Source organism: Eublepharis macularius, chromosome 2 (assembly GCF_028583425.1).
Source record: "Eublepharis macularius isolate TG4126 chromosome 2, MPM_Emac_v1.0, whole genome shotgun sequence".
Lineage (NCBI taxonomy): Eukaryota > Metazoa > Chordata > Lepidosauria > Squamata > Eublepharidae > Eublepharis > Eublepharis macularius.
The window spans coordinates 206,238,801-206,262,183 of NC_072791.1; the positions used below are offsets into that span (position 1 = coordinate 206,238,801).

A 23,383-nucleotide genomic window follows, 5' to 3' on the forward strand; every position below is an offset into this window, starting at 1 on the left:
CTCCAGGCCCCACCTTGAGGGGATTATACACCTCAACAACCTTGAGGTTGTTCTTGTGTATAATAGCAGCCAGTGCTTTTTTCTTTTAAAAAGAAAGTAGTCACAATGTTCTCCCCTCTCAACCCAAGCCCCGAATGCCCCAGAGGTGGCAATAGTACTCGGTACTGGGTTTGTCTGATGTCCGGTTTTCACCCAGACAGGCTGATATTTTCTTGGATGGTCCAGGAAACATGGACTGAAAATACTGGACAATGTAATTTATACGCTGTATGCCATTCATATGCCTTTTATACACAATTGACTTGAACATCATAATGAAAATAGATTAATTTGAACAGATGAAAATCTGACGCAAGAAAAAAGAACCTGGTGCAAAAATATAGACTCATATTTGTTTCTCTCATGAGAGAAACTAGATCAAAATATTCAAATCAAATAAATCACCTTTCAAGATTTGTGTTGTGTAGCTCTATAACTGAGGAACTCTGGACCAAATCCTATTCCAAAGGTCATTTTCTGCCCATGGAAGGCACGCCCACTTTTCCTGCGTGCCCCTCCCCCTGCACTGCAGCACCCTGGATCACCCCAAAATGCTGCTTTAGGAGGAGAAGGGATCTTCAGGAGGGCGGGCCAATTGGAAGTCTGTGCGGATAGAGAGGAAAGAGGAAAATGACCTTTCTATAAGCCGTGTGTTACATTTGGATACACCCTGAGAACCCTGGATACACCTAGATGCAGGGACGGGCACGCCGGAGTCATTTTAGCACTCTGCCATCATTTCCAGTAAAGGAACTGACACCATGAGGCATTGTAGGATTTACAAAAAGTATGGTAGAACTCTAGAGTTTTTGAAAATCCTAGAGCATCCATGACACCACTTCCAGTTTTTACTAGAAGTGACAGTGTGGCAGTGTGAAGTCCCCCGCCCCCCGTGTCCTCCCACTGGCACTAGCGGGTAACACAACAGGTTGCCAGGCAGGGTTGCCGGATACGGACAGACTAATACCAGACCCAGGGCACTTACCTTTTGCACATGCATGCAGCGTGCATGTGATCCCAGGGCAGCGTGATGATGTCACTGCAGGAAGTGATGTCATCATGCTGACCCATTCCAACTTTTGGGCACCACTCCTGTGTGGTACTGCACAGCTGCAGGAAGCTGCCCAAGGTGACAGGCCACTTCTGCGGCTGGATGGCAGTTCCACACAGCTAAAGGAGACCGGCTAGGTGCCCAGGCTGGCTGGCTGGCCACTCCTGGGGGACGCTGCACAAGCCACAGGAGGATAGCCAGGCAGTTGTGGTGGCAGACCCCTCTGTGGCCCAGCAACAGCGCCTCACAGCTACAGGAGGCCGGCTGGTCTCCCAGGGAAGCAGGTTGCTTTCCCAGTCTGGTGGTAGTGCTGCAAAGCCACAGGAGACTGATGGCCAGGCTAGGCAACCAATGGGGGAGGGACCAGGCTTGGTATCCGATATTTGTGGGACATTTTTTCCCGAATAGTCTCCCAACATACCAGACTGTCCGGGAAAAACTGGACACCTGGAAACTCTATTGACAGGCAACAATTTGTTAGAAAATCATTTCATTACTATTACATCCATAGGATAAATATGGGAGGGGGCCATGGGTTGTTTGGCCATTAAGGATATGGGGAAAGGCATAACAACTCCAAGCTGAGAGACTGGAGTTCTGGTAACATTACCTTTTAAGAAGAGTCCATAGCAATTCCGAACTCATCTTGAGGCAGAAAAGATTCTAATAGTTTTACTGTAGTGCTAGTATGTTTTAGTGGCTGCAGCAATTTATGGAGCTACAATACCCTCATGAACATGTTGAAAAAAGACTTACGGGCGAGCCCCAAAGGGTTTCTTATTTCCCTTCTGAAAACCCTCCTCTCTCCCAGCCTGCTGCAGAACTTTGTTGGATATGACATTTTCAGAGTTCGGGTCATGCCAAATAAATCTTAGATATAGATACAAGAGACGGGTTTGTTTTTTAGAAAAAGGACACAACACAAGCACAGTGCCCAAAATAGATTCTTGGGAGACCAGAGTTTTCCTTTCTCTTCCCTGACATACTGACCTAATGCTTCCTGACCCCTTAAACTATTTCAAAGCAAACCTTAATATAGCAGGGCTGCAAATTAAAATGCCTTATCTAAAAGGGGTTGATTAATCAGGGCCAAAGTCCCGGGCTAGGTTTTTCCATTGTATATAGAAAATGAGGTACACCGTTCCCATAAACATAATTTATTTTTTAAAAGAATTTTATTTAAAGAAAATAAAGTAAGTGCATAGTATAAAAGTAATACAGATTCTAAATTAGACAAATTAAAAGTTATCCCATCATATACAACCAATAAATATATAAACAGTACAATAATGATAGTTTTGGGAGTAAAACAAGCAATACATTTAAGTTTCTTTGACCTGATAAACAAAACATTACATATTTGTTTCCAGAGCTTTTTTTCTGGGAAAAGAGGTGGTGGAACTCAGTGGGCTGCCCTCAGAGAAAATGGTCACATGGCTGGTGGCCCTGCCCCCTGATCTCCAGACAGAGGGGAGTTTAGATTGCCCTCTGCGCCGCTTGGCGGTGCGGAGGGCAATCTAAACTCCCCTCTGTCTGGAGATCAGGGGGCGGGGCCACCAGCCATGTGACCATTTTCAAGAGGTTCCGGAACTCCGTTCCCCCTGAAAAAAAGCCCTGTTTGTTTTCCCTAAGTCTAAATACATAACATTTCTCCTTCTCTCTTCTTCCCTCCCTGCCTCTAAGCTTCTATGTCAATTAGTTTAGCCTAAGTAATTGAAGAAATCCTTCCATTTTTCCCCAAACTCGGTTATCGGTCTATTTTGTAAGTTGGTAGTCAATTTGGCCATTGAAGCATATTCGTGAACCTTATTTCTCCACTCTGGGAGATTCAGGAGGATAAGCATCATTTTCCCATTTTCCTGCAACTAGTACTCGCTGCCCCATAAACAAAAGGGAGCAGGGGAAAAAATCATTCATAATACATTCATAGCAGGGGTCATTTCGTAGAAAAAGAGCTGCAGGAACTCATTAGCATGACTCATTAGCACAACTCATTTGCATATGCCATGCCCCTTGCTACCACCGGAAGTGTGTCATTAGCACAACTGATTTGCATATGCCCTACCCCCTGACATCACCTATCCTGGCTGTTTTGGACCCAATCCTGGCCATTCAGAGCCAAAATTGGGCCCAAAGTGGCAAAAAAGGGGCTGAAAATGGCTGAAAAGGGGCCCAAAATTGTCAGGATTGGGCTGCTGCTGAGCAGGAGAGTGATCCACCACCTGTCAGAGGCCTGATCCTGGCCATTTTGGGACCAATCCTGGCTGTTTGGGGCCTGATCCTGGCCATTTTGGGCCCGAATTGGGCCATTTCGGCCTTGATCCAGGCCGAAATGGGCCCCAAATGACCAAAAATCAGGTGGGCAGAGCCACCTGACATGTGACCTTTATGGAGAACTACCGGAACTACATTCCTGCGTGTTCCCCCTCAAAATGAGCCCTGATTCATAGACACATTTATAAGACATAAAGGAATCTTGCAGCGTGGTATGGTAGTTAGAGTGCATGACTTAGACTTTGAAGACCGGGGTTCAGATCGTAAGTGAACTTAGCTCAGCCACTCTTTTTCTCAGCCTAATCTACCTTACAGGGTTGTTGTGAAAATATAAAGAACCATAAATGCTTGAGCTCCTTTGAGCTGGAATAAAATTTTGACTGGTGCATTGTAGCACCTTAAGGACCAATGAATTTATTGTGGCATAATATTTTGTGGATCACATGTGTGCAGTGATCTATCAGTTGGGGAGAGGGTATATGTACACACACAGGTATAGTCTTAAAGGAAAAAAAATAATCGGAGGGCTTTGTGAATAGATTTCATGCATCTCTGATGGGTTCTAGATCACAAAAGCTCAGTTAGTCTTTAAATTCTGTTTTTTTGTTTATTTTATGGTAACAGACTAACATTGCCATGGTATTTGTCTTTCACTAAACGCTGGACACATTTCCTTGGCATTCATAGATCCAGTTGTAAAAAACAAGAACAAATGTTTCTACTTTCCATTCCTGGATTTTAAACAAAGATTGAAGATGCTTCTATATAATACTTTCCCTTTCGGTATACTACAATGCCTCAATTGCCTTCTGATGTCACACAATTCAAAAAGAAAAAAACCAGGCTTTATATCAGGCTAGAGGCATTTTTTCCCTTAGAGAACTGAGAATACTGTGGTCGAAATTAGCTTCTTTTGTTGCATGATCAGCTGTGGACAAACATTTTTTTTCCTGGTAGAGGAACTATTACAAAAATTTGCAAGCATTGTTGGGTAACAATGGGATGAGTATCAGTTTGGCCTGGGATGCCAAAGCCTCCCCTACCACCAAGGTAGGTGGTGCCTGCTTCCCTCACTCCCCAGCCCTCTGCCAGGTTGCAAGGAGGCAAGATTTGTCCTGGCCTCCTCATCCCTGCCCAGGTGGGCAGCCTGTCTGGCACCCCTCCACCACTCATGCCTGAAGCAATTGCCTAGGGCTACCGAGTGGACAGGCCAAACCTGATAAGAAGTCACCCTGAGAAGAACAATATCATCCCACATTCGATACTCTGAAATAGACGTGGGCACGAACAGCATTACGAACAGAAAAAACCCACGAACAGCCTAATCTGCTGTTCTCGAACAAGCTGTTCGTGAGGCCCCATCCTAAACGAACAGGTGTTCGTTAAAAGCCTCGTTCGTTACCTTTGGCAGCCTTTGGCAAGCCAGACAGTCTGGCACCTGCTGCAATCAATCCCCTTGGCAAGCAGAGGCAGGGAGGGACTGAACTCTGTCTGAACTCCTTCTGGCTTTAACCCTTCAAAGTACTTCCAGCAGAGAGTCCCATTTTTGCCACTGTGAAGAGAAAATGGCAGCCAACGGGGAGACCCGTGGATCATGCCTTTCCCGGGGTGCAATCTCTCTGAAATTTGGCGGGTCTTCAGAGGACAGTGAGGAATATGTCCCCTGCAAATTTGGTAGGTATTGGACATTGGGAAGGTCAGTTTGTGGGGTGTTTAAAGGGCCCTGCCCCTTGCACTGGCAGGAAAGGGCCCTTTAAACGATCAGCTGGCAGGCAGCAGGGGGAATCCTGATAGTTTAAAGGGATCTTTAAAGGGCCAGGTAAGTGGATTTGAGGGGAGGGGGCTGGGTGGGGGGTTCTGGCCCCCACGAACAATGAACGTGTCCTGGAACAGTTCATGTTCATCTATGTTCATTGTTCGTGGATGGCACTGAACGACGAACAGGGTGTTTAGGTTTTTTTCCATTCATGCCCATGTCTACTCCGAAGTAGCTGTAATTTCTCTGTGGTCTGTATCCCAGTTTGGTGTAGTAGTTAAGAGTGGCTGGAGTCTAATCTGGAGAGCCAGGTTTGATTCCCCACTACACCGCCTGAAGCCAGCTGGGCGACTTTGGGTCAGTCATGCTCTCTCAGAGCTCTCTCAGCCCCATCCACTTCACAGGGTGATTGTCATGAGGATAATAATAACATATTTTGTAAACCACTCTGAGTGGGTGTTAAGTCCTGAAGGGCAGTATATACATTAAATGTTGTTGTTGTTGTTGTTGTTGTTGTTGTTGTTGTTGTTGCCATGGTAAATTGTTTACATTGTTATCTATCAGACTTAATTCTTCTGTCTACCTATGCGACATAGATTTTTTTTTTATTTAGATGTTTGTACCCCACTTTTCTTCCCAATGGAGACTCAAAGTGCCTCACAACATCATTCTTCCCTCCTTATCCCCAGAACAACCCTGCGAGAAGGTTAGGCTGAAAAAGAGTGACAGGCCCAAGATCATCCAGTACACCTCCATGGCAGAGGGAGGATTTGAACCTGGGTCTCCCAGATGCAGTGTGGTATAGTGGTCAGAGCACTGGACTGGGATTTGGGAGACCTGAGTTCAAATCCCCTCTCTGTCATAAAGCTATGTAACCATGAGCCAGTGACTCTGTCAATCGCAGGATAAAATGGAGGGAGGGAGAACCACATATGCGGTCCTGAGCTCCTTCCAGAAGGGGGAAGTGGGTAAAAATAGTTAATGTTTTGCAGACTGTAGCCTGGCCAGATATTTGCACTGATTCCCATATACAATTCCTTCGCTTGATCTTCTTCTGGTTGATCTTTTCATCTACCGAGAGGTGACAGCTCTGTGCACACACATCTTTAGGTGTGCAAGTGTACTTTAGCATTATTTCAGGTGGTGCACTGGGTCTATGCCCAGTCATGTATTAAGGCAGCAAATCTAGCTTACTCTGCCCCTGTGATAAATTAGCTTCTCAGCCGCAGAGAGTTGTTTTATGGAGTGTATTTAGTAATCTGCTCCCACACAGACATTATGATGCAGTGGAATCCTGGAGCGGCGGACTGGGAGAGTCTGGGGATTGTGTAGGTCAGCTTTTAAGTCCTTTGGTGTTAAAATGTTCTGGCCACTTCTTATCCCAAGTTTAGGAATCTCAGACCCACAGTGGGGGCAGGGGATCCCCCGCCACCGCCCCCCCCACTTACCTAACCGGCGGGGGATGCGCACCTTCCCTGCAGGCTCCCCCGCAGCGCTGCATGCTCCTGTGTGCAGCAGCCACTGGGATTGGGCCCATTTTGGCCCAGATTGGGCCCCTGCGGAACACAAGAGTGCTCCTGTGCACCGCAGCACCTGAAAACGGGCCCGACCTGTGGCAAAACAGGCTCATTTTCGGGTGCTGCGAAGCAAAGGAGAGCTCCTGCACTCCACAGAGCCCCCCAAGGGGGCCATTTCGGTGCAAATCAGGCCTGTTTTGAGGTGCTGCAGAGTGCAGGAGTGCTCCTGCGCTCCACAGCGCCTGAAAATGGGCCCGTTCTGCCATGGATCAGGCCTATTTTGAGGTGCTGTGGAGTGTAGGAGTGCTCCTGCACTCTGCAGTGCCTCAAAAACAGGCCCAATCCATGCTGAAACAGGCCCGTTTTGAGGCGCTGCGGAATGCAGGAGTGCGCCTGCACTCCACAGCACCTCAAAACAGGCCCGATCCACAGCAGAACAGGCTTGTTTTTGGGTGCTGCGGAGTGCAGAAGCGCTCCTGTGCTCCACAGTGCCTCAAAAACGGGCCTATTTCAGCACAGATCAAGCCTGTTTTGAGCCCCTGCAGAGCCTGGATGTGCTCCCAGGGGCTGTGCGATGACATCACTTCTGAAGTGACATCATCGCGCCTGTTGGGGGGGGCGCATGCGTGCTTTGTGCATGAGCACCCCCTCTCCCCCAAGGTAAGTGCCAGGCCCCTACCCCTCGCCCAGAGGTTGAGGGGGCCTGGCAACCCTACCCTAATTCCATCTCACCTTTATTTTAGCCTGTTCCAGAGTATGTGTCCATCTAAAAAATACACTCTGTCTCTTATGTAGAAAGAAGCAGAATTGGAGTTAATTTACCTATGGTGACCTGCTGCCAAGTAGCACACTCTGTTTAAAACGGTTAATGCAACTATAGGGGGAAGAGAGTCCATGATTTGGAGTTCTCTCTCTGCTCTGCTGGAGTTCCATTTCCACAATGGAAGAAATAAATCCACAGAGTCAAGGCAATGAACGCAGATGTGCCACAGAGAATCTTTAGATCAGTTCTTCTACGGGTAACAAAACACACATGATGTTTAACAGCCAGCTTTAAAAATGTTAATATATTGAATTTTATCAATAGCTTGGATTTGTATCAAATTTTTTAGCTATTGTAGCAGAATTTTTAGCAGCACTCTGGCACATTGTTGAATACTTACTTACTTTCAAATTCCGTGTACTTTTAGTTGGATGGCTTAAGCAGATGTCAGGTTTTCATGTACCCATTGGAGATTTCATGATACAACTGCGGAAATGTCAGAAAGTTGCCTCGTTTGCACAGATAATTTATCCCGAATCTGCAAATATGCTCTGAGGCGGTGATTTAATCTAAAATGCATTACCAGTTCAAAGCGTATTACTGCCTGCTTACAGAAAATGGCTCGGCATTCGGGCTTTCTTCAACATTAATTGGATTATATTACCTGCAGTGAAATCTGAGCCTTTGAGGGAAAGGAAAGAAGAAAACAGCAAACTTTAGAAGTGAGACAAAATAAGTCTCAAATATTGATGTGTTCTCGCTCATTTGGTGACATCAGGGAAGCTGATCAGGGTAATTCTGAGGCAGGTGAACCTAAGGGTATGTTTTGATTGTTGTTTGGTAGAATAAAAATCTGGACCCAGGGAAATCACACTTATACTGAAAAGAGAATGAATGAGCCTTGCCGTAGGACAGATGGCAAGAGAGGAAAAACACCAAGAACAAAAGTGGAAATTCCAACCAGAATTTCAGTCAGAGCTCAGAGACCTCCATTCGGTAATAAGAAGCGCAAGGAGAGCACAAAAGGTACAGCAGAGTGTGAACAGAATTACTTCAAGGCAGCTGTGAGGGGGATAGCCACAATAGCAAGCAAGTTTAGGGGACTATGTTTAATCAGGGCGTTTTTTTCAGTGGGAACGCGGTGGAACGGAGTTCCGGAACCTCTTGAAAATGGTCACATGGCTGGTGGCCCCGCCCTCTGATCTCCAGGCAGAGGGAAGTTTAGGTTGCCCTCCAGGCCCGGAGGGCAATCTAAACTCCCCTCTGTCTGGAGATCAGGGGGCAGGGCCACCAGCCATGTGACCATTTTCTCCGAGGGCAATGCATTGAGTTCCACCACCTCTTTTCCCAGAAAAAAAGCCCTGTGTTAAATTATAATAGAGACGGGGTATGCCATGGCAGCAGGTTGATATACAATAAACAAAATCCTTCTTTTGCAAAACAGTCATTGGGTTATATTGACAGTTGTCAACAGCTATGCAACTCACATCAAGGCAGTGGCCTTGATAACCCTGCAAAATGAAAATGCATTTTGAGCTGTATGGATATTAATATACCCAGAGGGTATATTATATCTTCTGTTTCTGGAATGGCATGAAAAATTGATTCCGGGTGACGTGCTGCTCCAGTAACCCGTAGGAGGAGCCACAGGCTCAAACAAATTATGGTTTCCCTTCCTAATTAGGTTGGCTGGTTGCCTTGCTGCTATGCTACCCTTTCAGTCCAGGGAGCCAGGGCCAAGCCGTTATTTGGGGAGCTTTAGCAGAAAACTCAAACGGCAACCTTCCATTAATTCATGCAGGCGCATAATTTCTGTTCATGTTTGTTGGGCTTGATCAGGAAAATGTTATGGCAGCTTGAGCTCATCTTTCTGTCTTCCACTCTCCTTGTTCAATGGGCACTCAAAATCTACTATCTGATGTGATCAGATAATTTTGTCCCCAAGTAGAAATAATAATAATTATATACACAATACAATAATAGGATGGTAGAGAGTGCCCTCAAATCATAGCTGGCTTATGGCCACCTCTGGTGGAGGTTTCATGGAAAGAGACCAACAGAGATGGTTTGCTGTTGCCTGCCTCTGCAACCCAGGTCTTCATTGGAGGTCTCCCATCCAATTACTAATAGACATGGGTACGAACAGCATTACGAACAGAAAAAACCCATGAACAGCCCAATCTGCTGTTTGCGAGCAAGCTGTTTGTGAGGCCCCACCCTAAACGAACAGGTGGTCATTAAAAGCCTTGTTCATTGCCTTCAGCAGCTGTTCGCCAAGCCAGACAGTTTGGCACCTGCTGCAATCAATCCCCTTGGCAACTGGAGGGGGGGACTGAACTCTGTCTGAACTCCTTCTGGCTTGCCTTCTGGCTTTAACCCTTCAAAGTTCTTCCAGCAGAGAGTCCTGTTTTTGCCACTGTGAAGAGAAAATGACAACAAAGGGAAGGACCAATGGATCATGCCTTTGTCTCTGAAACTGGGGGGGGGGTCTTTAGAGGACAGTGAGGACTAAAGGGGGAGAGCCATGGATGATGCCTTTCCTGGGGTGCAATCTCTCTGAAACTGGGGGGGTCTTTAAAGGACAGTGGGGACTAAAGGGGGAGAGCCATGGATCATGCATTTCCTGAGGTGCAATCTCTCTGAAACTGGGGGGGGGGTCTTTAAAGGACAGTGGGGACTAAAGGGGGAGAGCCATGGATCATGCCTTTTCTGGGATGCAATCTCTCTGAAACTGGGGGTGGGGGTCTTCAGAGAATAGTGATGACTATATCCCCTGCAAATTTGGTGGGTATTGGACATTGGGAAGATTTTCCCGGGTGCAAGAGGGATGGGGAGAATCTCCCCACCTCTCTTGCACTGGGCAGGCAGCCTGGCTGTGCGACTGCTCTCCAGGCCCTTTAAACTATCAGCTGGCAGTTGGCAGGGGGAATTCCCCCCCCCCCCGGTGCCTGCCAGCTGATAGTTTAAAGGGGTCTTTAAAGGGCCAGGTAAGTGGGTTTGAAGACAGGGGGGCTAAGTGGGGGTTTGGGGGGTGGGGGGGTTCTGGCCCCCACAAACAATGAACAACGAACATGTCCGGGAACAGTTCATGTTCGTCCCTGTTCGTTGTTCATTGTTCGTGGATGGCACGAATGTTGAACAAGGTGTTCAAGGTTTTTTTTTCCGTTCATTCCCATGTCTAATTACTAACCAAGGCTAAACCTGCTTAGCTTCTGAGATGTAACAAGATCAGACTCACCTGGGCTATAAATACTTAGCATTGTCTTTTGAGTACTCAAAGCATTTTACATACATTAATTATTGACTTTGATTAGCAAAGTGCCATACTTAGCAGTAGGACAGAGGAACCATCCTTAAGGAAGCCAGGAGTTCCTACTACCTCCTGGTGCTTGGCTTATTCTTCCTGCCTCTGGCTTTCTTGGTCTACTGTCCACAATCCTGGCACCAGTGAGGTCATAATGCTGGCTACCCCTTTTCCTCGCTTGTGACTTTGATGTCAGGTGACTTCCAGTCATATGTGCACATGTCAGCTGTTGCCTGGGATGTTAAAGTTGAGTCCTGGGTCTGAAAAGTTTGGAATCCACCATTGGGCTATCAAGGTCAGTATCATCTACTCTAATTGGCAACATCAAAAAGAGTCCAGTAGCACCTTTAAGACTAACCAATTTTAAAGGTGCTACTGGACTCTTTTTGATTTTGCTACTACAGACTAACACGGCTAACTCCTCTGGATCTAATTGGCAGCAGCTCTTTAGGGTCTGAGGTGGAGGCTTTTTAACAGAGCATGCCTAAGCTTGAACCTGGAACTTTCATTTATGCAAAGCAGACACTTTCGCACTGAACCACAACCTTTCCCCAACTGGGAATGCAACGTGAAATGGGATAATATGATACAATGAAAATCACAAATAACAACTGAAATGAAATGAAATGATTGGCAGAGAGGGGGTCCTCACTCCTCAGCTAAGCTGGTATTATCACAAACCCCCCAAATGCATGGACATTTGTTCAGACTGTCACTAGGAGTTAGCTTGCTTGTTTGCACTGGAAGCAGAAAACAAATAATTTACCTAAAGAGGTGTCTGTGAGTACCATGTTCAGTAGGAAAGGGACAATAGAGATCAGATTTAATGGTTTTTAAAGAAATGTGGAGTTCATTGAAGGATTTGTTACAATATTAGGGAAAGGAAAACTTATCTTGAGCAAATACTAACAATATTAAATCAAGGCACAGACTGATAGCATATTCCTTATCCAAACTAAAGCCGCTTCCACACGCTCCATTTTTTTTAAATTTTCCCTGTCCCCAAGCTGCATCTTCCCGATCTGCTTCGAGAACTCACCTTTCACATGCGTCAGCCTCATGCGTGTTTTATGGCTGTTTGTCATGGGGAAAAAGGTCCTCAAACAGAAAACACGTTCTTTCTCTGCTTTCAGCTCCTGTAGAAACTGGGAATGCATAGTACTCCAGTCTCTACCGTTGATTTGCCACTCAAAGTTTTAAATGCAAAAGTGCTTAATAAATATGCAAACAGTAGAGTAGCACAACCCCATATGTTCACCACCACTCCTTATTCCCATGGAGGCACAGTACACAGGGATAAGAAGCGAGGGGGGGGCAAAATGGTTTGCTTCTCTGCTGCCTCCTTGGGGCCTCCAGAGGCCTGGAAGGGCCTGTGGGAAGGCTCAGCATGGTGGCAAGGCCCTCCCAAGGTCCCACAGCAGTGAGGGCAGGGCTCCCTGCCAACTCCGTGGGGCGTTGAGAGGGCCACGTACAAGCCAAGCTTGTGCGTGAGGTCTTCCTTAGTCCTCCCCTTGATTGATGCTACAAGGAAAGGCACGAGGGGGAAAGCACTGCTAGGGCTTGTTGTATTTTCTCAAACAACAGGCCTTATTGATAGTTTGAAATAAAATCAGAAATGTCATTTTGTTCTCAATGTTGTTCCTAGACTGATAGTCTGATTTCTGAGTGATCCAATGTAGCAAGCACTGCAGTATGATTCCATTTGCATACATATATATCATAATAGCGCAAGGATTGTTTAAAAAAGTAAAAAAAGGAGAGGGAATTATATGATCGCAAATGTGTGTGTGTGGGGGGCGGGTAATGGCGAGAGGAGGGGTTGGAGATTTGTGGGAGGGCACTTCAAAAGCACAAAAAAGCCTCCACATACGTTCATACAGTAGATAATCACACAGAAAAAGAGGCATTAAAAATGAAGAACTAAAACAAGTTTCACAAAAAATGCTTAAAAGCCAGGATCATCATGACCTGCTCGTGCATGGGAAACGATGACGTGTGTGAGCGATTCCGCACACGTTGGATAATGCGCTTCCAATCCTCTTTATAGATCATTTGGAACGGATTTTTTTGTGTGCGGAACAAAAAATCCACCTCAAATGATTGATAAAGTGCATTGAAAGTGCATTATCCAACATGTGTGGAATCAGCCTGAAATGAGTGAGATAACCCACCAGAGTTCTGTTGGCAGGCCATCCCATTAAGAACGTGTGGAAGTGACCTAAGAGTTTCTCTACACAAGATACCTTACACGGGGATGCTCAAGTGACTTACTTTCTGTGTGATCTTATATTCTAGGGCACTCTGTCTCCCTAGCAGGGCATGTGTATCCACAATGGGAGAATAAGTGTAACATCTTCCATTTGAGCATCCCTGTTTAAGATGTCGTGTGTAGTGAGATTCTGACAATATCACAACAACCAGAAATCAACCAGAATTACTCCAACTTGGAGCAAGGGTTACTTTTAAGCCCAAAGTGTAAATGTGGGGGAAATGGGGAACAGGACAGAGGAGAAGTGGGGACTTTGGGACATAGGTGTTTCCAGGTATAAGTTGCTAACTCACAGAGAGAAGTAAAATGCCAGCTCTTTGTTTGGTGCACTGTGGGCTGGAAAACAGGGGGAGATGATAGATCCAGACGGGGAGCCAAGATATCCCTTTCCTGGTCTGTGTAGAAATCAGGATGGGAAAAAGAGGGGTCCAGTGCAATTGGAGCCTGAGTTGCAGTCCAAGTTGTAGCCAGGATCTGACTCCGACTGAGAGTCTCTCTATACAAGACATCTTACACGGGTAGAATCTTCTTCCATTGTGGATACACATGCCCTGCTAGGGAGACAGAGCACACTCGAATATAAGACCACACAGAAAGAACGCCACTCGAGTGTCCCCACGTAAGATGTCTTGTGCAGAGAGAGACTCAGATTATTGTCTCTAAAGCCAGGCTAGTTATAGGTTTTGGAGATGATTTTCAGAAGACAAAAAAGATTGCAATAGTGAATAAATGAATGGTTGGGAGTAGATTAAATTACGAGGGAGACGGCAATAGAATTGGGAGAATAATGATTGAATTACTGGGGACTGATACAAAGACAGAACTGTGATGGGAGTTTTGAACTAATGAGAAAGGTTTGAATTAGATGCTCCCAGTTTTCCCAAGGCACTGAAGTCCAAATTGCACCAGTGGTCAGTGATTGCTTTACCATGAAAAGAACAATACAAGGCAGTGGTGTCTTTGCTTCCAGCGTGGGGTGGTTTGATTGCTTTCACCCCATTTGCACAATTTGCCATCCCTAGTTTCTTCAGCCCAAAAGCTTCGTCTTCAAAACTTGTTGGTTTTGGAGCAGGATTTGGAGCTAGGTCACTTGAGTCCTCTGGTGGGAGATTGGGAGCCTGGCACGTACCTTGCTGAGTTCCCTGGGGTGTCTCTTGCATGCGCACGTGCTCCTGACTTGCATGATGATGTCACTTCCGGGAAGTGACATCATCATGTGGGTCAAAGGGCAGCCCCACAGATCAAAGGGTGTTCCCCGTGCTTCCCAAGGGACTGAATGGCCTGCTGCAGGGCGCAATTCAGACTGCTGTGGGCACAGGAGTGTGCTGCGCCACCCGGGGGCACGCTACCTTGGAGGTGCCCCAGGGAGTATGTCCCCCTGATGGCCAAGTAAGTGGGCGCAGGGGGAAGGGTGAGAGCAGGGGATCCCCCGCCCTGGGTGGGGGAATGGCACACCTAAGCAGGATCCATCTTGAGACATAAAACATGGCAATTGATCCCCATACTCTGTGCTTGCCTCAAGGAGAATGAGATTTGCTCATGGAGTTACACACACACCACACACATTCAGGCTGCGAGAGTGTAGGTTACACAGAAGAAAATGTTGGGGATGGTAACACTGGATTCATGTATAATAATAAAAGGGTGTCCTACCTTCCCTTGGTTGACCTCATCAATGGCAATACTGAGGTGGAGGAAGGAGGGCAGCTGGAACTGGAATCAGGAATGATGGGTAGGTTTGGGGGAGTTGGAGGGATGTGTCAAAGCTGGATCCAGATACAAATGGAGAGAAACCTGTCTGCCTCCTGCCCTTCCTTCCTCTGATATCCCCAAGATGCCACTATTACCATCCATTTAAACATAATCTTACCCACAAGAATAATTTCTTCTTCATGTGGCTCAATGCTATACATTGTTAGATCTGATTTAGTTCTTCCTCTTGCAGAGAAGATGAAGAATTTTGGCTTGCTCGTGCAATCTTAAAGACAATGTTTTTACTTGCAGGGGTCAAGCATCTGAAAAACCAGACTGGCTCTGCATTCCCAGAAGAAGATGAAGGGGTCAGTGAAAGAGATGAAGAGTGGAGCCCATAACTGGTGCTGAGGGCCTGCGGGAGAATCTTTCTTGTTAATAACTGAACTGCTAAACTTTCTGTACTTACAATGGAACTTCGTTGCTTCATGTTCCTGGCCTAAAGCACCTCAGTACCCAACAGCAGGAAATATTTTATGGTGGAATTGACATCAGTTTGTTGAAATAGCCTGTGAAAACCTATAACCGAGGGAGACCTTTCTTTTACAGCCTTTTCCCTTCTTGTTTTTAATGACTTCAGATATGTAGTTTGCAAAGATGTTAAGCCTTTTATCTTTCGTGCTGCCACATCTTAAACTCTGAATGCAGTCTAAGATTGATTGTAAATAGTTCAGATTTGAATGCTTCAAAATAAAAGACGAGATACATTTAGACAAGACGGTGTTTTCCCACAGTCTTTCCAACCAGAAGGAAGGCCACGTCCAGAGAACCTCTTTGCCTTCTGCTTGGGGTTTATGCTTTGCCATCCTTCCCCACAGGGCCGTATTATTCATAAGGCTGACTAGGCCGAAGCCTAGGGGCCCCGCAGGGACGAGGGGCTCGTCAATTTTTTTTTTTGTTAAGGCACACCCCCACATAAATTACAATTCATTGATTCTCTTATATAACCTCTATTAATAGGTTAATTAACTGCTTCCTTATTGAAGTGAAACAAATTGTCTCTTATATTAAAACAATTATCCATAAATTATATATATTTTTAATAGATAATAAAAATTTTATTCACTTCTAAATAATACAGTATTGAACAATTATACCCCCAAAATGTGCTTTCCTGGAGAGTTCCACTCGTGCAATAAAAATATTTAAAAAATTGTAAATAGAATTCTTCAGGAGACCTTCAAAATGCATGTAGGGGTACTGCGGTCTAGAACCTACCATACCAGGGTCAGGCTGTCAGCTGTAGTGGGGTGAAAGATTGAAGTGCTGGAGGGAGCCTGAAATACCTGAAAGCTTAGGGGCCCGGCCATGAGTTAATACGGCCCTGCTTCCTCAGCCACAACAAGCTTTTTTTTTCTTGCTTCCTCATGATGTTGTCTCATTCAGGGTAGGATGTTTGTAACTCCATGTGCTTTTCCCTTTGAGCCAGAGCAAAAAACTCCATCCCCCTTCCTCTACATCAAAATGGAAGGGGTGGGGTGCCTGCATCCATTTGGATGTTTGGCCTGCAGCTGATCCAGGACAGGAGCTCAGCCTCAAGCACAGCCAGTGAAAGCCCATGTGGAGATCGGGGGGCGGGGGCGTGATGCTCAAGCCTCTGGCCCTGGGGAATGGGCCCAGGAAGGGGGTTAGAGCCACTGATGGGGGGGAGGGATAAAAGAGAATTTCCTGAACCAGGCCAAGGAGGAGAACAGAGTAGTTGGCCAGGGCACTGAGCGGTCAGCTCTCCCAGGAAAGCAGTGCAGAGGACCAAGGTATGGTTTAACCCCCACCCCTCTTGCCCTTCTGTTCTGAGGCCTGGGGAAACCCTGGTGTAGCCCAGCAGGATGGCATGACAAAGAATCATAAAAGAGTTTCTATAGAGAAAATCAAATTTCGGAAAATGATGTGGGTAGATGGGGACAGACGTGTGACTCATCACAGTGATAACAAAGGTCCCCAACCAAAGTGTCATGCAGGAGTCTCATTCCTATATACAACAATCACAAACGCAATGTGAGTGCTTGTTTGGTAGTGGAGAGGTGTTTTTTGTTTTGGTTTTTTAACCTCAGAAGATCAAAATTGCATTTTGAATATTGAGAAAATGTGATCTCTGCACAGGAGATGTATTAGTTCAGGTAAAATTATCCTCAACCATTGTGCTTTATCTTCAAAGGCCAGGGTTTAGCCAGAGAATTTTTATCCTACTTCTAACACTTTGATCCAAAAGTTTGGGAAGGGCTTGGGATCTCAGTCGATTCTGTACTAAAATAACACCTCTGAAGCTTTTGAGAATGAAACAAAAACAATAAAATTGTCTACACCACAAACACTTCATACGCTGCCCAACTATCTATCTTCAGTGGTGAGTTTTCTTTCTAGCAGCACCTTGTGAGGAAACAATAGTTCCAAAAGGTGGTCAAATGACCAAGTCGAATGGGTGCTAAGAAAAAGGTCTGGGAAGAGAGGAAGCAAGTGGCAGTTGGCTCCCGTCAAGCCAATCCCTCGCTATCTCACTTCTTTCCCTGAGGCAACCAGATGTCAATTTATTTATATTAAATATTTCTGTTTTGACTGTCTGAAGAATTCCTAAGGTGACTAAGAACTGTATAAAAATGATACAAAGAAAATTTGTCCAACACAACCTAAACTAATCACAGGCCGTTTCTACCCTGCTTACCTTGTTCCAGAAAACAGCAAAATCTCACACAAAATCATGCGAGAAGATGCTGTTATCGCGTCTTCTCGTGCAATAACAGTGTCTTCTCACGAGATTTCGCGCGATAACAGCATCTTCTCACAAAATTTCGCGCGATAACAGCGTCTTCTTGTGAGATTTTGCACGATAACAGCGTCTTCTCGTGAGATTTCGTGCGATAACAGCGTCTTCTTGTGAGATTTCGCGCGATGCCAGCATCTTCTCACGAGATTTTGCGCGATAACAGTGTCTTCTTGTGAGATTTCGCGCGATAACAGCGTCTTCTCACGAGATTTCGCGCAATAACAGCATCTTCTTGCGAGATTTCGCTGTTTTCCGGAACAAGGTAAGCAGTGTGGAAACGGCCACAGTAGAAGAAATCACACTAGCAAGGCACTGAAGACCTCTCAATAGTCAACACTCTGCAATATGACAACTCACGATTGTGCTGATCACCAAAGCCCTCTGAAACAATCAGGGATAGCGGAAACACATTTTCCCTCTCCCACCTCTTCCCCTAGTGGCATCCTTTGGGAGTCTTGAATGTGATTCCCCGGGCTAGAGGACACACATGCAATATAGATGGTTGAACTTTAGAAGGAGAAAACTGCCCATTGTGTCTTTTCTGCCACCTTTGCTTCCTGTCAAGCAAGGCAGAGAGGGACAATTTCATTTCCTCTACTCAATGTTGCATGGCTTTTCATCCATGTGATCCCCAAACCCATAGCTTGGGGGAAGCAGGAGGTAGGAGAAAGTCCATCTCCACCAGTACTTCCCACTGGCATTGCACAGAACGCAGCTTCAGGTTTTCACTGACCGGCAGAAAGCAAAGAGTCTGTTGGGCTTCCTTCAAAGAATCACTCCATAATCGTGACACCATCAACAACCAAAGCCAAGGCCTTGAACGACCGACTCTGCCTCGGCTCCTTATTGATGTGGTGGAGCAGGGTTTGTGGGGAAGTGTGGCGATGGGTTTCTGTGGGAAATGATGCATGTGCTTAAATCTCTGTTAGGTTGCTAACCATGCAGGTCTACTTGGAAGGAAATCCCACTGAGCTCCATAGGACTCACTCCCAGGTAAGTGTGCATAGAACTGTAGCCTGAAACTCGTAACTTTGGCTGGCTTATATCTTTCTTTTTCTACACCCCCCTTTAAAAAAAATAAAGCGTGATTTTAATGTTGTCTCAGCAATGAACCAGAGATGTGGTTTCTTATTACACATTCCCTAAAGCATCTCCTCTGCTCTCTCCCATGCCTCTCTAATCATGCTAATTACACAACCATATGTTGTTCTCATCTTTCTTTTCCTGTTCTAATGGGACGTTGATTCCCTCCTTCGAATATGTCATTTGTTTATTGCATTTATCAAGGGGCTTTAACATTATATGGGCCTTTTAATTGCTTTTTGGAAACACTCAGCAGAAAGTCTATTAAAAACGGACATGGAGGTCGATAATAATAAATAAAGATACTGTTTGGATGGCAGGTTGCTGCTGCTCTTGTTTGTCGAGGCTCCCAAGCTTATTGTAAACGGCAGTCCTTCCTTGTTCACAAATGAGGGTGCAAACCAGTGCAATCTATGAGGGGCAGCAGGTTTCCATGTGCAGCTCTAATAGATGGATTGGGTCCCATGCGTGCTAAAGGGGTACTGTGCCCCTCTGCTGGATTCCCAGCTCTGCATATGGATTCTTGTATCCAGTATGAGCTCCTGTTGCAAGATTAGAATACAGTACACAACTTCCTCTGCACAGCATATGGTTGGCACACTCAACCTTGATCCATTATAAATGAATCATAAGATTTCCTGGAAACTTTCGTTCTGCTACTTGTGCTAGGGAAGCTTGAAGTGAGTTCTCCATCTCGCCAGAGATTCTTAGATTGTTTGGGGAAGCCCTGGGAAAAATGAGATATATCAACAAACACCGAAAGGGAAGAAGCTTCCTCAATAAGGCTGCACCAAAAAACAGCAAAGGAAGCAAGCCAAAAGATATATTGCTCTATGTACAAAATTACAATAAAAATTACCACAGTGAATAACAATTTGATACAACAACCATTAGGAGCAAGAAAAGTTCCAATAAATATCTTCCAACATCCAACAGGTAAGTGGTTCTGTGTTTAGTCACGTTGCTGTTAATTTATGATGTCCCGAGGTCCATAGGAGCTGGTTGAAGACATCAAAAAAACGCTGAGTGGCAACGAGCTTACCGGTCCAATCTAATTTGGCTCGTTTCAGGAAAAATCCTTCATCAGGCCATCAACTATTTCAATTCCAACATAGTCTTAGGACGTGAAAGAAACCATTCAAATACAGAGTCAATACAAAGTCCATTCAAAGGTGACTAAACACAGAACCACTTACCTGTTGGATGTTGGAAGATATTTATTGGAACTTTTCTTGCTCCTAATGGTTGTTGTATCAAATTGTTATTCACTGTGGTAATTTTTATTGTAATTTTGTACATAGAGCAATATATCTTTTGGCTTGCTCCCTTTGTTGTTTTTCGGTGCAAAAATGAGATATATACCGGCAATGGCGATATGACTTCAAGGCGGCTGGCTCTTTGTGGTAGCAACGCTAAAGCTCAGATCTTCAGATCACGGTGGCAGACTGCTATGAGCCCTCTTTGATTTAGCAGTTAATTTGAACATTTTTCCTGTATATTTTTTGCATTAAAAAGCCCAGTAATTTTATCTTGTGATGAGTCAGGTTTGAACTAATAAAATACTGATTGGTTGAAATTTTTAATAGCTGTAACTAGACTGGTATTATAAATGGTACTGCTCAACATTAATATTTTCATTATTACAAACAGATTTTTCATTTGTCACCTTTTCTGATCTCAACATAAATAGATTTTTATGATTGTGCAAATGAGCTCACAGCATTTTTGACTTGGTCTTTCACTATTGTGTGTTAGTTGTTTGGTACTGAGCACACAGATGCTTATGTTACCCAAAGAGCAGGTCTCCTTGTGAGTAGGGGGAATTAGCAACAAGGAGAAGCTTGCAAAGGGAGGTAACTGGGATATTTTGCACCTTTGTATACGAGGGTCCCTTCCTCCAGAGAACCCTTTCAATAAGCAGGCAGATGTTCAGTGAAAAAGGGGTATTTATTTAAAATACTACAGATCAATTGCACACAAAACACACAACACAAACACAGAACTAACTAGAAAAAGAAAGAGAGGACAGTTGGAGAGAGCTGCAGAGCTGAGCTTATAGTTACCAGGTCCAGAAGGTAGAAGATGTCCGAGGGAGAGCAGCTTCGGTGACCAGCACTTCATGGCAAGAAGAGGGAGAAGGGCTCAGGCATGCCATCTGAGGGTGTGTGGAAGGTCCAGAGCAGACACACACACTGAGCACATGGCAGGACAGTCAGATATGCTGTGAAACATGCCCTGAGGCAGGACTGAGAGTCTCTGCCCTAAATCAATGCCTTAATGGTTCTTCCCAGGGTGGGACAAAGGATTGGGAAACTCTCTCCAGGGTGAGACAATAAGACTGGCAAACTGTCTCCAAGGTGGGACAACGAACTAGGAAGGTTTGATTAGATCTTCCTGAGAGGAACTGTAGATGTATAAAGATTATTTGATGACCCACAATGGCTGGATGGGTGAGGCTATAATAGGAAAGTGGGTAAGGATAGAATTGGAAAGGTATGTGAATGGATTCATTCAAGTACTTCTGGAAACCTCAATTGTTCCATGGTTTTGCACACATCCAGGATGGGGTTAAGTTAATCTTACTTCACCTCTCACATTCCAGTACGTTTCCGGGCAGCTTGTCTGTCCAGACCAGGCAGCTTGTCTGTGTTTTAAACACATGAGGAGAGGGTATTATGATATTGCCATATTCATTAGCCTTCTTAATAACATGAGGGCAAGTGTGACGACTACAATTACACCTCCCCAAATTCCTCTACATATTTCGAGATCAATAGCTCTAATGCCGGCATACACCATTTAGGACATAGGTCAAGCCCAACACCAACTGTGCATTATTTGTTGTTTTTGCAATTTTAAGGCCAAAATGAATGACTGATGAAGATCATGGATCTTTGCTCATCCGTTAAAGGTAAATTGCATGCATATACAGCCCAATGTGGGCAGGGGAGAAGGGATTTAATCTTCTACCCCTGGTCTGTTTCATTAAGCAAAACTTGTCCCTCTATGGTTCTATGTGCACTTTAAGGGGGACTTGTCCTTTTAAAAAAAATCCCTTTTCATTTTCAAAATGCTAAGAAAAGTCCCATCCAGCTTGTTTTGATAAGCAAAACTTAACAAGCATCGAAAAGGTAAATCTCTTCTCACCTTACCATGCCACTCAGATTTGTCCTTTCAGGTCTGGCAAGAATCTGTGATCATTGTCACTTCTGTTTTGGCTCTTAGGCCGGTAATACAGGAGGATTATATCAAGCCCCTGATGGGCTGCTAGTGCCATACATGAATTGAGGGTTGCATTAGTCAGGTTGTGTGCATATACAGTGCTGTCAATTTATCACAGTCAATTTATGGTGAGCCCACAGGGTTTTCAAGGCAAGAGATGAGCAGAGGTGGTTTGCCATTGCCTGCTGCTCTGAAGCAACTTTGGACTTCCTTGGTGGCTTCCCGTCCAAGGACTAACTGGGGCCAAACCTGCTTAGCTTTTGAGATCCAATGAGATCAGACTAATGGGCCTCTTATATCAACTTCTTTCTATGGGAAAGCATAAGCTTTCGAGAATCACAGTTCTCTTCGTCAGATGCATGTGGTTCTCGAAAGCTTATGCTACAGTAAAGTTGGTTAGTCTTAAAGGTGCTACTGGACTCTTTTCTATTTTGCTACTACAGACTAACATGGCTAACTCCTCTGGGGCTGATTCCGCACACGTTGAATAATGCACTTTCAATGCATTTCATCAATCGTTTGAGGTGGATTTTTTGTTCCGCACACAAAAAAATCCGTTCCAAATGATCTATAAAGAGGATTGGAAGTGCATTATCCAAAGTGTGCGGAATCACTCTGGATCTATTTCTATGGGATAGTTTCAGAGAACTCTGTGGTCCTCTATTCCCATCACTGCAATCTATTGAAAGATGGATAAGATGTGCTCTTATCATTTTTGATAGTGCCAAAGACAGAATATCCCATAGTTAGCTTTGGGAGCTATTAATTTAGCACCAACATTTCTAAATGATAATCATGGCAGGTGTAATATGTGTTATCCATCTCCAAGATGTGTTAGCCATCTCAGATTATCTATCTCCAAGGTTCCCGTGAGAAATTGTAATGTAAATATCTATCCATTCTTTGCCCTTAGCAGGATGTCCAAAATAAGACTCTCACCCAATCTAAGCCAGATAAAAAGAGATACCTTTGGTTTGCATTATGTCATAGAGCTGCATAGAGCTGCTTCTCATGGTGGAGAAACAGCCTTTGCCCCTACCATTCATGAGTGTGGGGTAACTGCTTCAAGTGGTGATGCTCCAGAACTCTTACTGCTGCGTGTTGTTCCTTAGGAGGAGGTGCTGCTGGTGTGTGTAACCAATGAGAGAGAGCTTTGAGGTTTGGGTATGAGGCAGTGTTTTGATGTAGGATGTGGAAATGAGGACAGAGATAGATATGCTAGAGTAACACACTCAGTTTGGTTACCAGTTGGATTTGGGGAATCTGTCAATTTCTGCTTGGAGGGGGCCAGCCTGGCTCACAGCAGCAAAAAAAAGGACACAGTATGCTTGTTTAGGCCAACATGTACAGACTGTCAACTTCAGACTGCAAAAACACCTCCATGCACTGTTGACAATGTGCCTATGTTTCCAAGGAGACCCCTGACTGCCACAAGTTTGGAATGTGTCTAAATATTATTCTATTCGTTATCTGATAGCTGTCATGGCTCCATTTTGCAGGTTTATTATGTCACCACTAATGCTGTCAAATGGCCTTTTTGAGAATGTCAGGAAGACATCTGCACTTTTGCCTTTTAGAAGGCTTTGTAAGGC

General features: G+C 45.0%; 1 protein-coding gene across 1 annotated transcript in view; it reads left to right on the forward strand.

The window, feature by feature from the left end:
• PPP1R1C (protein phosphatase 1 regulatory inhibitor subunit 1C) overlaps positions 1-15,477 on the forward strand; it is an 80,054-nt gene extending 64,577 nt beyond the window's left edge. The window contains exon 5 of the mRNA XM_054972318.1: positions 14,978-15,477. Coding sequence (XP_054828293.1) covers positions 14,978-15,066 — 89 coding nt within the window. The 3' untranslated portion in view covers positions 15,067-15,477. The remainder of the gene's footprint in view (positions 1-14,977) is intronic.
• Positions 15,478-23,383: the final 7,906 nt, after the last annotated feature.